The sequence below is a fragment of the Artemia franciscana genome, chromosome 17, assembly GCF_032884065.1.
Source record: "Artemia franciscana chromosome 17, ASM3288406v1, whole genome shotgun sequence".
NCBI classification, from domain to species: domain Eukaryota; kingdom Metazoa; phylum Arthropoda; class Branchiopoda; order Anostraca; family Artemiidae; genus Artemia; species Artemia franciscana.
The window spans coordinates 31,272,023-31,286,873 of NC_088879.1; the positions used below are offsets into that span (position 1 = coordinate 31,272,023).

General features: G+C 35.1%; 2 protein-coding genes across 7 annotated transcripts in view; one reads left to right on the plus strand and one right to left on the minus strand.

Annotated features, from left to right (window-relative positions):
• The window catches only part of LOC136038142 (DNA-binding protein SMUBP-2-like), a 544,983-nt gene that overhangs the window by 502,552 nt on the left and 27,580 nt on the right, over positions 1-14,851 (plus strand). The window lies entirely within an intron of this gene.
• Positions 1-14,851, minus strand: part of LOC136038143 (alkaline phosphatase-like) — a 69,402-nt gene that overhangs the window by 39,120 nt on the left and 15,431 nt on the right. For 3 of the 6 annotated variants that reach the window (XM_065721176.1, XM_065721177.1, XM_065721178.1), the window contains exons 2-3: positions 13,811-13,926; positions 12,400-12,528 (exon numbers count right to left, since the gene is read on the minus strand). In XM_065721176.1, the coding sequence (XP_065577248.1) occupies positions 12,400-12,528; positions 13,811-13,886 (205 nt within the window). In that variant the 5' untranslated portion in view covers positions 13,887-13,926. The remainder of the gene's footprint in view (positions 1-12,399; positions 12,529-13,810; positions 13,927-14,851) is intronic. The other 3 variants (XM_065721179.1, XM_065721180.1, XM_065721181.1) reach the window with 1 other exon arrangement.

Genomic DNA, 14,851 nt, shown 5'->3' on the forward strand with positions numbered 1-14,851 from the left:
ATATAGATGAACCTTTTTTCGAAATTTTGAAATATTCTCAACTACTCCAGGAGAGAGGCCATTTTCCAGCCTAAAAGCAATAAAAAAAACTATCTGATATTAACAATGAATCAGGATAGATTAATTAGTTTAGCAATTTTGTCGATTGAAAGTGAAAACTCCAGGAAATTAGATTTTCAACCAGTTTAAGAAGAATTTATTGAACAAAAACTTAGGAATATGTAAATTCATGTATTTATTTTCGGTGATGTAAATTTCTAAAGGCATTTTCAGCATCTTCATAATATCAAGAGGGCGAAGACATAACTAATGTAAGCTCAAAATTTGGACCAAAAAGGACAGATAAACAAAAAAGGACAAAAACTTAAGCTCAAAATGAGAACAACTGGACCATCAAATGAGGCAAGATCAAGTGAACGACCTGATGGACGGGTGAGATGGGATGGACGGGTAGATGAAGGGGTGAAAATGAAAAACCTAGAAAATCAAAAGTGACAAGACCAATCCGATCAGCTATGGCATTGGACATTGAATAAATATTTGAAGCAATATCAAACGAAAATGAAAAACAAAGAAATATATAGTTAAAATAGTTGCGAAAACGATAGTTACAACGAGTTAAAAACGAAATTGAAGAACAAAGAAATATGCGGTTGAAAGTTAAGTAGCAGTAAGAATTACAATAGATCAAGATCGAAAGTGGAGAACAAATAAATAGGGGTAAAAGGCATGTGACAATGAGGTTCAAAACGAATCAAAAATGAAAATAAAGAACCAAGAAATTGTTGATAGAAGCTATACGACAGCGAGAACAAAGAAATATGCAGTTAGAAGATAAGCCACAGTAAGAATTACAAGCAACAGTGGGAATGCGAAATTTTTAAAAATGAAAGTGATGAACAAAGAAGGTGAACAACAAAGGTGAATTATTTGGAGGGTGCTGCCTGCTAGGTCGAATTACATTGTCACCTGAACAATTTCCAAATGAATTGGTTCGGCCTTTTAAAGGACGTCACTTGCTCTCTAAAGAGTTCCACTAACAAATACAAAACTTGAACTCATGCTTGGCTTTAGCTTCATTCAGCATAAGCGATAATCGAACCATGTATAGTAGTAATGTTTTCAGCTTCAAAGTAGCTGGACGAATTTAATACAAAATCAATTTAGCGGTACATCCATCACTTACCCCTGAAGGACCCATTTACGTTCATATGGCCAAATATACTTTCTAGACCCCCACCTCTAATGAAGCATTTAAAGAACACCGTGCACATCCTTTAAAGGATGAGTCTCTCGTAACCCAGTGGATCTTTTGGAAGAAATATTCTGATACACAAATAACTATGCTAAAGGTTACATGAAACTGCGAGAAGTAGAGGATAATTTAAAGAAACCTATTACTTCACTGGGGCAACAAATTGTGATAGGAGACAAGTGACAATTAGGATCAATATATAAAAGCCTACCGCGTTGCCGTTGGTCACTCGGTATAATTTAAATTTCAATATATATATATATATATATATATATATATATATATATATATATATATATATATATATATATATATATATATATATTATTTATTTATATATATATATATATATAAATAAATAAATATATATATATATATATATATATATATATATATATATATATATATATATATATATATATATATATATATATATATATATATATATATATATATATATATATATATATATATAACTTGCAAGTTTGCTTTCTTTTATATATAAATAATTTTCTTTCTGCTTGTCTTTACGCTATAGTCACGATAATAGGCAAGCAGGCGCCTTTTTCGTTGACACTCACTTCCAGCATTCGATAGTTAGGCAAATACACCTATCTTTTTATCAAGTTAAATAAAATAAAAAACAAGTTTTTTAACTGCAAGTAAGGAGCGACATTAAGACTTGAAACGAACAGAAATTATTCCGTATATGAAAGGGGTTCTCCCCTCTGCAACGCCCCGCTCTCTACGCTAAAGTTTGACTCTGTCACAAATCTACTTTTTAAACAATTAAAAAACTTTAGCGTAAAGAGCGAGACGTTGCTGAGGGGTGAACCCCTTTCATATACGGAATAATTTCTTTTCGTTTTAAGTTTTAATGTCGCTCCTTACTTGCATAGAGAAAAACTTTGTTTTTTATTTAATTTCCGAACTTTTTTAATTAATGCATGTTTTGATTTTGGCTCAACGCACATGAATAATTAAAACAAAATTTGCATATTATTATTTTTTTTTTTGCTAAATGGCCTTCTCATAGTTTTGATCGGACGATTTTGATAAAAAATGGGTGGGGAAGGAAGCCAAGTTGCCCGCCAATTTTTGGTTACTTAAAAATGCAACTAGATTTGTTTATTTTTTTGTACGAACTTTTTTGTTTTTGTTAGTAATAAACATACATACCTTATGAATTAACTTGCGGAACGAACTTTTATTTTTATGTATTTTTATTACGTATATGATAGGGTTTGTCCCCTCGTCAATACCTCGCTCTTTACACTAGAGCTTGAACTTTATCCCAAATCTTCAAGAATGACCCCTAAATCACAAAGGCCGTAGAATAAATAGTTTGAATTACTAAAAATACTTTAGGGTAAAGTGCAAGGTATTGTGGAGGAGACGAACCCCTTTATATACGCAATATTTTATGTCCGTTTTAAGTTTTAATACTACTCACTACTTCCAGGTGAAAAAAGAATATTTATTTTTTCATAATTTTTTTTTCAATAATGCGAGAAAATCCTGCGCCCCATTCATGGAAATTCTCTCCCCTCATGATAAATTCCTCCATGGAAAGATCTTCCAGCGTAACCCCCTCCCCCTGACCCAACCTCATCCCAACGCGAAAAAGTCCCCTGAAAACTTCTGTATATTTCAAAATAACCATTAATATATGTAAACAATGGTCAAAGTTTGTAACTTGCAGCCCCTCCCCTAGGGACCGTGGGGATTCAGTCGTCCCCAAAGACATAGTTATTAAGCTTTCGACTAAACTTAACACAACTGCTATCTCAAAATTGTGGTCCGGTGACTTGGGGAAAAATGTGCGTGGAAGGGTGCTTAGGTGCCCTCCAATTTTTTGGTCACTTAAAAAGGGCAGTAGAACTTTTAATTTTTGTTAGAATGAGCCCTCTCGCGACATTCTAGGACAACTGGTCGATACGGTCACCCCTGGAAGAAAAAACAACAAGAAACAAATAAACACGCATCCGTGATCTGGCTTCTGGGGAAAAATACAAAATTCCACATTTTTGAAGATAGGAGCTTGGAACTTCTACAGTAGGGTTCTCTGATACGCTGAATCTGAGGATGTGATTTTCGTGTGTGAAATTCAACAGAATTTGCGGTCACTATATGCCACTTGGTGGATATCAAGTGCCATAAAAACAAAAGACAAAAAAAAAACAAATAAACACGCATCCGTCATATGGCAAAAAATAAAAAAAATTCCACAATTTTAAAGATAGGAGCTTGAGACTTTTACAGTAGGGTTCTGTGATACGCTGAATCTGATGATGTAATTTTCTTTAAGATTCTATGACTTTTAGGGGGTGTTTCCCCCTATTTTCTAAGATAAGTCATATTTTCTCAGGCTCGTAACTTTTGATGGGTAAGACTATACCTGACGAACTTATATATATACAGATTATATTTACCTATTAATTTTACTTGTAAGCAGATTGAAGATATTAATTTACCAGAAATTTTAAATCAGCGGCATGTGAAACAGGCCCTTCCTAGTAATTTAAATTATAATGATAGTCCAGTTTTAACTTATAAATTTTCAAAAACTATTGGGCAAATTATTTTTAATTATAATTTAATACTAAAAAAACTAGATAGTGATATAAATTGGAAACCGGTTTGTAATTGTAAGCAACTTGGCCCATTTGTAAATCCTACTTAGAAACATGTTATAACAGGGGACTTGTCAATAATAAAGCATGATGATCTTCAAATTATAATGAATAAAGGGGCTAATTTCCGTCTTTCTCATCATCTGAAACCATCGAGTGTTCTTGATGGCTTGGAAAATGATTTTGATTTATTTATTGATAAGTGGTGCAAGAAAGAGAATAAAAATAAAAAGAGTTTTCAAAGTTGGAAGAATTTAAATATTAGTAGAGTAAGAAATAAAATATATTCTAACTTAAAAAATAGTAACATTAAATCATTATTTTATAATGCGAAGATTAAACAAGCAATTGCTAATCTAAAGAATGAATTTGTAATTGTGCCAGTGGATAAAGCTAATAATAATTTTGCCATAATTTGTCAGAAGCTGTATTGTGATATCTTAAAAAGGGAGTTATGCACAACTAATGTTTATGAAAAGGTAAATATAGAGGATGAGAATTTAATTGAAAAGACTGAAGAAATACTTTTTGAAAATTTTAATATTAAAATAAATGACAATGATAAAAAGTTCCCTTTCCTATATTGAACTGTAAAATTTCATAAGAATCCCCCTAAACCACGGTTTATTGCTGGAGCAGCTAAATGTCCAACCCGCGTTGCTGCTACTGACCTCTCTTTAATTTTAAAGGAAATTGTAAATAAACTTAAATCCTATTGTTCTGGTATTAAAAAATTTTCGAATTTTAATCCATATTGGAGTGTTAATAATTCACTGCAGGTGATAGATTCTTTAACAATGGTTTCAGCTAAAAGAATTGAGTCTTTCGATTTTGCGACAATGTATACTAATTTATCACTTAATTTAGTGTTTGATAATTTAAAAACTGTTATAAAGAAATCTTTCCTCTTATCTAGTAAAAAGTTCTTAAAAATAGACAGTTATAATAAAAAAGCTATATGGACAAACTGCTTTAATACTACAGTTAACTTGAGATGTTACAGCTTGGATATGATTTTTGAGTTATTGGAATTTGTTTTATACAATACTTATATAAGATTTGGGGGCGATTTGTACAAGCAAATTATGGGAAATCCCATGGGGGGGAATGCCAGCCCATTTATAGCTGACTTGTTTTTAAGTCAACTAGAATATAAATATATGATGGATAAGAATAATCCAATTAATTTAAAACATGCTTTGTCAAATAATAAAAGATATTTAGATGATATTTTGGTCTTAAATTGTAAGGATTTCATTGATATTTCTAAAAATATATATCCATCAGAGCTTATTCTTGAGCCTAGTCATGGCGCTGGTCATGAAGATCATTTCTTAGATTTAAATATTAATATTTGTGATAATAATAAATTAAGTTTTAAAATGTATAATAAAACGGATGATTTTGATTTTGAAGTGATTAGTTTCCCATTCCCTGAAAGTAATATACACTCAAATATCACATATTCAGCGTTTTTCTCACAGTTACTTCGTTATGCAAGGATTTGTAGTAATTATATTGATTTTAAAAATAGATGTAAAATCTTAAGCCAAAAATTGATATCAAGAGGTTTTTCTGCAAATAAATTAACTTGGCAATTTAAAAAATTTGGTTTTCATTATAACGAACTTTTAAATAAATATCAAAAGAATTATCTAGAAATACTTTAAGAAATTTTTAACTAATTTCGGAGGTTCGAGAAATGTTGTCACAGCGCCATTTATTTTGAATTGTGTTTCTAATTGAGCGGATTTTTTAAAAAATTAGCCACATGGTAAAGATGAATTCTATAATTGTTTAGTTCATTCAGGTTTTTTGCAATGTGTTAATATTTGTGATTTGGTAAAATTTATAATATTTAGTTTACCTATTGTTGCTAAAGGGAGGGATATATTAATAGGATAAGCTTGTTTTGGTTTTACTTGGTTGTTTTACATTTGCTGGTTTTTTTTTCATAGGCATGTATTTTGGGGGTGATACCTGACGCGGGGATGCCATGGATATTCTGTGGTAGCCATAACACTGTGCTGGGTAGAGAATTTAGAGTGGCGAAACCCTATATAGGCCAGTGTATTCTCCTGATGAGCCCTTATGTTGGGTGTTGCCTCTGAATTATTTGTCTATATTATTTTTTCTATTGTTCGGTAAATGACGACTTATACTTATTGACGACATGACTGCCTGTCCATGGATTATTCTTTATGGTTGATTGTGTGTGGCTATGCTGTTTGACCTATGTGATTGTATGGATAAGTAGGGTTAAGGCCTCATTCAAGTGCTGGTCTATATTAATCACTAATTTAGGAAAACAGTCTTCCTTTTCTCCTTCTGTCTTTTTTTTTTTTTTTTTTCTGCTGTAGCATTGGTGATTTCTCTTTTCATGATATATATATATATATATATATATATATATATATATATATATATATATATATATATATACTAGCTGTTGGGGTGGCGCTTCGCGCCACCCAATCACCTAGTTGGTGGGGCGCTTCGCGCCCCCCCCCCAAGCCCCCCCGCGCGCGTAAGTCGTTACGCGCCATATTAGTTACGCGCCATTGTAGTTGTGTCCTACCTGTGAATATAGATAGATTTATATATGTGTTTCAAACTACGTAAAAATTGCGAATATACAAAATTCTTGGCTTTCCCATTGTCTGTGCATATACAAAGCCGTATGTACTAATAATGACGTCATATGCAAACGCTCTTTTTACAAACAAACAAACATGCATACACACAACTCGTTTTTATATAGATCGATAGATAGATAGATACAATACAAATAAACTGCGTAAAACTTGCGAATATACAACATTCTTCGCTGTCCAATTGTCGCTGCATATAAATAGATTGTCAGGTTTACCGACCCTTGAACATGCAACGTACAATTGTCCATGGGAAAAACGATCAGTATTAAGATCTGTACCACATTTTTCTAATGATTGACCTTGAGCTTTGTTAATGGTGATTGCAAATGCTAATCGAATTAGGAATTGCAATCTTTTAAATTGAAAAGGCAGATCCGTTGGAATCATGGGAATGCGAGGAATAAGAACAGCCTCACCCTCAAAAGGCCCTGTCAAGATTATGGCCTCTATTAGGTTTTCCATTGTTTTTTTTTACGGCAAGTCGCGTGCCATTGCAAAGCTTTGGTGGGTTGATATTTCTAAAAAGTATTATTGGTACGCCTATTTTTAGTTGTAGCACGTGTGGTGGAAACCCTGAAGGATCTATGGAATTTAAAAATTCAAATGGATAATTAACCGCTTCATTTGGTTCCAAAACTGTGTCGACTGACTTGTAAAGGACTGCCTGGTCTCGAATCTTGGTCAAATAATATTGTAGATTTCGTGGACGTCTATATTTTTGGGTGCGAGAATCGCTCTTTCACTTAGCCATTTATTATTTTTATAATTTTTTAGAATATTCGGAAATACCTTTTCAATCAATTCATTTTTGGACGTCACTAAATTACAGAAATCAGCAGGTAGTTGTATACGTCCTGAAATTGAGTCTACTGGGAGCTTTCCGTTTCCAATTGCCAGCAATTGATCTGAAAATGTTTGACCAGAGTCATCGTTTTGCAATCGGACACGCATATTTGTAGTTAATTTTAATATTTTTACGTGTGCCCATAAATTAGAATTTTTCAGGCAAGCATTCATTTTGTCTGCAGGAGTTGATCTAGGTATTATAGGTAATGTTTGCCTGAAATCGCCCGCAAGCAATATTAATGTGCTGCCAAAGGGTTTCGACTTCCCTCTCAAATCTTTCAAGCATTGATCCAGAGCCTCGAGCGATTTTTTGTGTGCCATTGTGTACTCATCCCAAATAATAAGTTTGCATTGCTGCAATACTTTACCCATCCCAGATGATTTGGAAATATTGCACGTGGGAGTTTCTGTAGAATGCAAATTCAGAGGCAATTTCAAAGCGGAATGAGCAGTTCTTCCACCAGGCAGCAATGTTGCGGCTATTCCGGACGACGCAATTGCCAACGCTATATCATTTTTTGATCGAATTGATGCCAGAATCAGTTTTATCACAAACGTTTTACCAGTACCTCCTGGCGCATCCAAAAAGAAAATTTCTCCAACGTTGTTATCGACACAATGCATTATCGTATCATAAATGTCTTTTTGTTCCGACGTTAACTTGGAAATGTTATTTTGTACATACGACAATAGATCACTCGTACTGTAACTTTGTTCACGATCCAATTCTACACATGTCGAAGCAGCAGCGATACGGTTAGGTGAAGGCATTCCTAAATCCTGAAGAGGTTTGTTTGCCATACGTACGCACAAATCTTCTATAATAACTAAAGTGTAGTTATAAATTTCTGATGTAAAATCAAAAGTCATATCTGACGTCTCTAACTGTTTTCGATGGAGTATATCTTCGGACATTTTTGACTTATATTTTTCCCATAACTCTGTAGGAGCTGATGGAGAGCAAGTTGTTAAAATGATGCCAAACAATGCACGAATTTGACTTGGGGTTGACGTTTCGCACGCGTCATTGATGCAGTTATCCCAGTGTTGGTCATTCTCCAATAAATTCAGAGCTTGGCATGCACTACGGTAAGTGTCATGTATAGTACCGTTTACAGTTCTCAAATACTCAAAGGATGTGGGACCGGGTACATTCACCAAAAGCAGGCGTTCATGTTGAACGCCAAAGAAGCATTCATGTTGATTGGGGTGAACGGTGTAGAGTCTTCCTATCGTGGTATCTTTGAAGATGGTAGGTTGGCCATCGACTGACTTACCCTGTTTTCGACGTTCAAATACTTCATTTTTAGTATTCCACGTGTAATACGAAGGCACTTCAGTATACAGCAGTTTTTTTGCAAAAGAATCATTTTTGCAAAGCGAAAAAAAAGCTGTTAATGTTGTATCCGGTGGATTCAGGGCTCTTTGTTGCACGTTGGTTTCCGCGAAATAAACACGTTGACTATTCTGTAAATGTACCGCTAAGTGAACAACAGCTGGACTACGTTCATGTATCGGAAATGAAAGAATTCGCCAAACAGCTTCATTACTGCTTATGTATCTTCCAGCCTGATATTGTACGATTTCGTCGAAATCTTTGATTTCGGGCTGCAAGCCAAAAACTGCCATGTCACTGCCTTTGTTGACGTATTTACATATGTATTTGATTGCCTTTACGGAGTTACAGTATTCAACGTTTATGTGTGCATTAAATGTTTTTGATAATAATGGGGAATATGGAACAACCCACTGGTTATCTACTTCGATGGTGGTACCGTTACGCTTCTTTATTATTGCTGTTTTACCGCCATCTTCAGTAGATCTTCTTCTATATTGTGGGTAACCATCATTGCCAGTAATTGTGTTGAATACTAAAAGTCGAGGATATTGCTTTGTGCACCTTCCTTTGGCCATGCATGGTGAATTTTCGTTCAGTGCACCGCAAGGTCCATGTATCATATTTTTTACAATAATATCATGTAACCCCTTATCGACATTTTTATCAGGTATTTCAGCGGAAATCACATCATCAATTTCGTTCGAAGTAATTTTTTTATGTAGCCAGATTAGTATATGTGCGTGTGGCAAACCTCGTTTTTGCCATTCCACTGAGTACATCCAGCATCGCACTGACCCAAACACTTCAAGTTTTACTATGTAGCTTATCAGTGATTTCAACTTTTGCCGGAAGACACGGGCCGTAATGTCATGCCTATGAACCGCCGATTGTCCTTGAAGTAAAAGCTGCAGTATCTCGACCCAAGATTGATTACATGTAAATGTAATAAATAAATCTGGCTGACCATAGAGACGAACATACGCAATAGCATCTTGAGCATATTCATGCATATGACGGGGACTGCCAGCATATGACGAAGGTAAAATTGTTAATCTTCCAACGTTTGTGGTATTACCGTCATTTATAACTGCATCTCGCAAATGAATGTATTGTTCAGAGCAGAGCTTGGTCTGATTCAGGCGGATATATAGCAAACGTTCTGATTCAATTTTAGCATACATATCAACGACAAATTGGTGAAACAATTCACGGCATTTTAAAATATAATTTTCTTCGTCCTGCCGAATCATTAGTCTATAGGAATAATAATGCATTGCACTGCATTTCTTATTCATTTCTTTGTTAGTGGCTGGATTCATCAATTTAGTATTAAAGTGATAGCCGTCGGCTCCATCCCAAAAAATGATAGGATATTGTAGGGCATCGTAGCATCGATGAGTTTCAGCAATTCTTAACAACTGAGCGTTTCGCTTATGAAGAATAATATCTCGAGGTAAAAACTGATCACCGACCATAACGATTGCCACTTCATCGATAGTTGGAGCATTGTATCTACGCACATGTTGGCCAGGAGGCGTTTTGTCAGCGGAAATAACAATTTTATGCGTATCAGTAGGCATCAAATCGATGGCTGTTTTGAACAGACGCACAAAATTATTATTTTCGTGGAAAAGATGTTGCAATTGGGAAACGATTGTCCTTTCAACGTTGGGAGAAATTTCGCAACGTGCATTCAATTCAGAATTTCTATCACTGATGAAGTACAATTGTAAAAATTTATGATTCTCGCCTGAGAAAGGTAGAAGGGACCCTGCTCTATGATAAATTTGCCCTTTTACTTTGAAAGTAGACATAAATTGATCTGGATTTTCGATTTGGGCTCCAAACGACGTCATTTGGAAACATGAGTTGTATTTTCTGATTTTTGACAAAAAACGCTTAGATTCTGACGTAGTTCCAGTAAGGAAAGTCTTCAATGGCTCTGGTGGTGCAGCCAATAGAGGAAGTTTAACTTTTCCTGAGGCGCAACACATTCCCATTGTTTCACCATTGAATTTCAAGGCCTTGCAATAGGGACAAATTTTAGACATTGTCCCGATTTGAACACATCTACTCAAGCTATAATCATCGACTGGGCTGTACCTGAATGCCAGGCGATAACTTTCAGGTTGCTCTGATTCCTCGGCACGCTTTCTTTTCTTACTTTCTCTATCAGCAGCAAGCCTGATTTCTTGCTGTTCTTGTGATTCCTCGGCACGCTTTCTTTTCTTACTTTCTCTATCAGCAGCAAGCCTGATTTCTTGCTGTTCTTGCGATTCCTCGGCACGCCTTCTTTTTTCAATTTCTCTTTTAGCAGCAAGTCTGCTTTCGCGTTGCTCTGGTAGTTCCTCGGCACGCTTTCTGTTCTTTCTTTCTCTATCAGCCTCAAGCCTGTTTCCTTGCTGTTCTTTTGATTCCTCGGCACGCTTTCTGTTCTTTCTTTCTCTATCAGCCTCAAGCCTGTTTCCTTGCTGTTCTTTTGATTCCTCGGCACGCTGTCTTTTCTGACTTTCTCTATCAGCAGCAAGTTTTTTGGCATAGACTCTTTGAGCATCTTCATCGGCTTTTGCCATTGTAAGTTCATCAGTCATTTTAAACTTAAACATTAATAGATTTCTACGTGAACATATATGTCTTAAATATCTTTAATGACGTCACCCTCATAGCAAAAATGACGACAACTAACTTCATGATTAAATATCTTTAATGACGTCACCGTCATAGCAAAAATGACGACAACTAACTTCATGACGTCAGTCGACACAGAAACATGACGTCACCTGAGAGACAGACACACAGACAGACAACTTATTTATATATATATATACTAGCTGTTGGGGTGGCGCTTCGCGCCACCCCAACACCTAGTTGGTGGGGCGCTTCGCGCCCCTCCAAGCCCCCCCGCGCGCGTAAGTCGTTACGCGCCATATTAGTTACGCGCCATTGTAGTTGTGTCCCTGTGTCCCACCTGTGAATATAGATAGATTTATATATGTGTTTCAAACTACGTAAAAATTGCGAATATACAACATTTTTGGCTTTCCCACTACTGGAAGCTTTGCGTTTCCAATTGCCAGCAATTGATCTGAAAATGTTTGACCAGAATCATCGTTTTGCAATCGGACACGCATATTTGTAGTTAATTTTAATATTTTTACGTGTGCCCATAAATTAGAATTTTTCAGGCAAGCATTCATTTCGTCTGCAGGAGTTAAACTACGTAAAAATTGCGAATATACAACATTCTTGGCTTTCCCATTGTCTGTGCATATACAAAGCCGTATGCACTAATAATGACGTCATATGCAAACGCTCTTTTTACAAACAAACAAACATGCATACACACAACTCGTTTTTATATAGATAGATAGATAGATGGATACAATACAAATTAACTGCGTAAAACTTGCGAATATACAACATTCTTCGCTGTCCAATTGTCGCTGCATATAAATAGATTGTCAGGTTTACCGACCCTCGAACATGCAACGTACAATTGTCCATGGGAAAAACAATCAGTATTAAAATCTATACCACATTTTTCTAATGATTGACCTTGAGCTTTGTTAATGGTGATTGCAAATGCTAATCGAATTGGGAATTGCAATCTTTTAAATTGAAAAGGCAGATCCGTTGGAATCATGGGAATGCGAGGAATAAGAACAGCCTTACCCTCAAAATGCCCTCTCAAGATTGTCGCCTTTATTAGGCTTTCCATTGTTTTTTTTACGGCAAGTCGCGTGCCATTGCAAAGCTTTGGTGGGTCGCCTATTTTTAGTTGTAGCACGTGTGGTGGAAACCCTGAAAGATATATGGAATTTAAAAATTCAGATGGATAATTAACCGCTTCATTTGGTTTGTAACCCTGACTCCACTGCAGAGAGTTTGTAACCCTGACTCCACTGCATAGGATCAGAAGAAACGTCATCACGGTTCAGTTCCATAATTCTAATGGCTTTTAAAGTTCTTGTTTATAATCCGCTGTGTGGCAAAAATCAAATCACTGAGGTGTTAATAGGTAAAGGACTGAATTAGGAGAATGTTTAATTATAGTAATTAAACTAGTAATCTAATTATTCAATGATATTTGTGGAGGATAATTTATTTAATGTTTAAATATATATTAAAAATTTTCTCTTTCATAATTATAACATTGAAAAAACATAACTTGAAGGAATCGATTTGAACTTGTTAGAAGAACCAATCCAATATTCTGAACAACCAATCCAATTATTTTCTGTAGTCCTGAATATTGACGTCTTTTTTTAATGTATATCATCAATTTTTTGACAGATAAAGTCAACACTGTTCAAAATACATATCGGTTTCAGTAAAACGCAATTGACTCTCACGCAGTCTAAAGCGTTTAGAGGGGAAGGGGGGGGGGTCCAACTCCTAGTTCGGACAAATCTGATTTCTAAAATTGGGTTTTCCTTGTGATATTACTTTGTTGTTGTGTTGTTTTTGATGTTATGTCAAATTTAAAACATATTCCTGGAAATAAAGATCGTTATCAGTAAAGTCAAATTCCGGCTTTTAGAAAGCTAAGGGAAGCAGTAATTCTCCTCTTATCGTTCGTTCGCTCGTTTAGGCCTAGACTTGGTTTTTCATTGTATTCTATACTCATTTTTGGTTTCGTTCATTCATTTATGGTAATTTCTTTTTGTACTAAGTTCTAATTATTATGTTGCTTTATTTTTTCTTGTTTAGGTTTTAATATGGCTCTTTACTTTTTTATATGAAAAACTTCTCTTTTAGAAAACTGTATTTTAAGATTGATTAATAACAAGATTTGGCTAAATTCAGGAACTAGCTAGAGTGTGTATCGAAGTTAGTTTTATTTCAATTTTTATTTAGCTGAGGCCACCCAATCAGAGAGCTGCACTTTCAGTCTTTAACTGTACAGAAAATAACCTTATTGTAAATTAACATAATTAATATTTTAACTAGCCAATCAGATAAATCTTCTGAATGGGTCGTCATCTTGACGCTAGCTAAATCTCTGTCTTAGGTAAATCTTGGCGTTGTCATGCTAAATTGTCAATGAGCATTTAAGTGCCTCATAAATTGAATATGCACTCACCCTCGGCAAATTCATCTTTGACGACTGGTATGGCAATTACAGCTGCTGCAAAAGTGGTTAGGTGCAACAGATACATTTCCTCAATTAGCTAAAGTCTGGACTGGAAAATTGAAGGGCTGGAAAGAAAAATAAAATCACAAGTATTTAAAAACTCGGAATATATTTCTGCTTTATAATAGGCATTGAATAGTCACTGCTTTAGATCTTTTGTAGATTTCATCCTATAAGAAATATCCCAAGGGCCATATTTTGAAAAATGAATTGTTATAGCTATACATAAAATTATAGCACAGGGCCACAAAAAAACAAAGGCCAAATACTAGACTGCGGAAATACGCATTCTTAATGGTTATGCTTATGTACAAGGTTAACAAGATGAAGAGAAGGATGAATTCCTGGGGCGTGAGCCTGAAATGGGCCATTGCGAAAGTTTCAATGAATAAATTAACGTTGTGTGTTTGTTTACTTACTTAGGTCTTAGCCATCATCATAATAAATTTTGGGGCCACAATTCCAACTAACTCTAGCGCAAGGGCTCGGCCTTGCTCTTGCGTTGCGTGATAATTGGGCTATCTTGACGTTGTCGAAGTTCCCGTCAATCCTTTTCGTGGCCTTTTTCGTGGATGAAGGCCATGGAGAAATCCATCAACGGCGATTTTTAAGAGGCAGCTTGGCTCAGTTCGCGCAGGACCAGCAGAGTAGCTGTTTCTTGATTATTTTTCTTTTAGAATTACTTCAGTGCACACATCCTTACATCCTTAATCCATTTTTTATTTTATGTTTTTCTACTTTTCTTACATTTATTTTATTTTAGTCCAATCTATCGCTCAAATAATTCTGGTGCAAGCTATGTTTCTGACTTTTCTTCCTAAGACCCCTTCAGCGACTTCACAAACTATTTTTGCAAAATTATTCCATTCATCTCCTACATTGTCAAAATTTGGATTCTCAAGTTCTTATCCTGGAGTCTACTAATGTAATAGCTTTCCGAAGGTAGTTACCCTTCCTAAATTTCAGGTTTAGATCCACCCCAGAGACTGC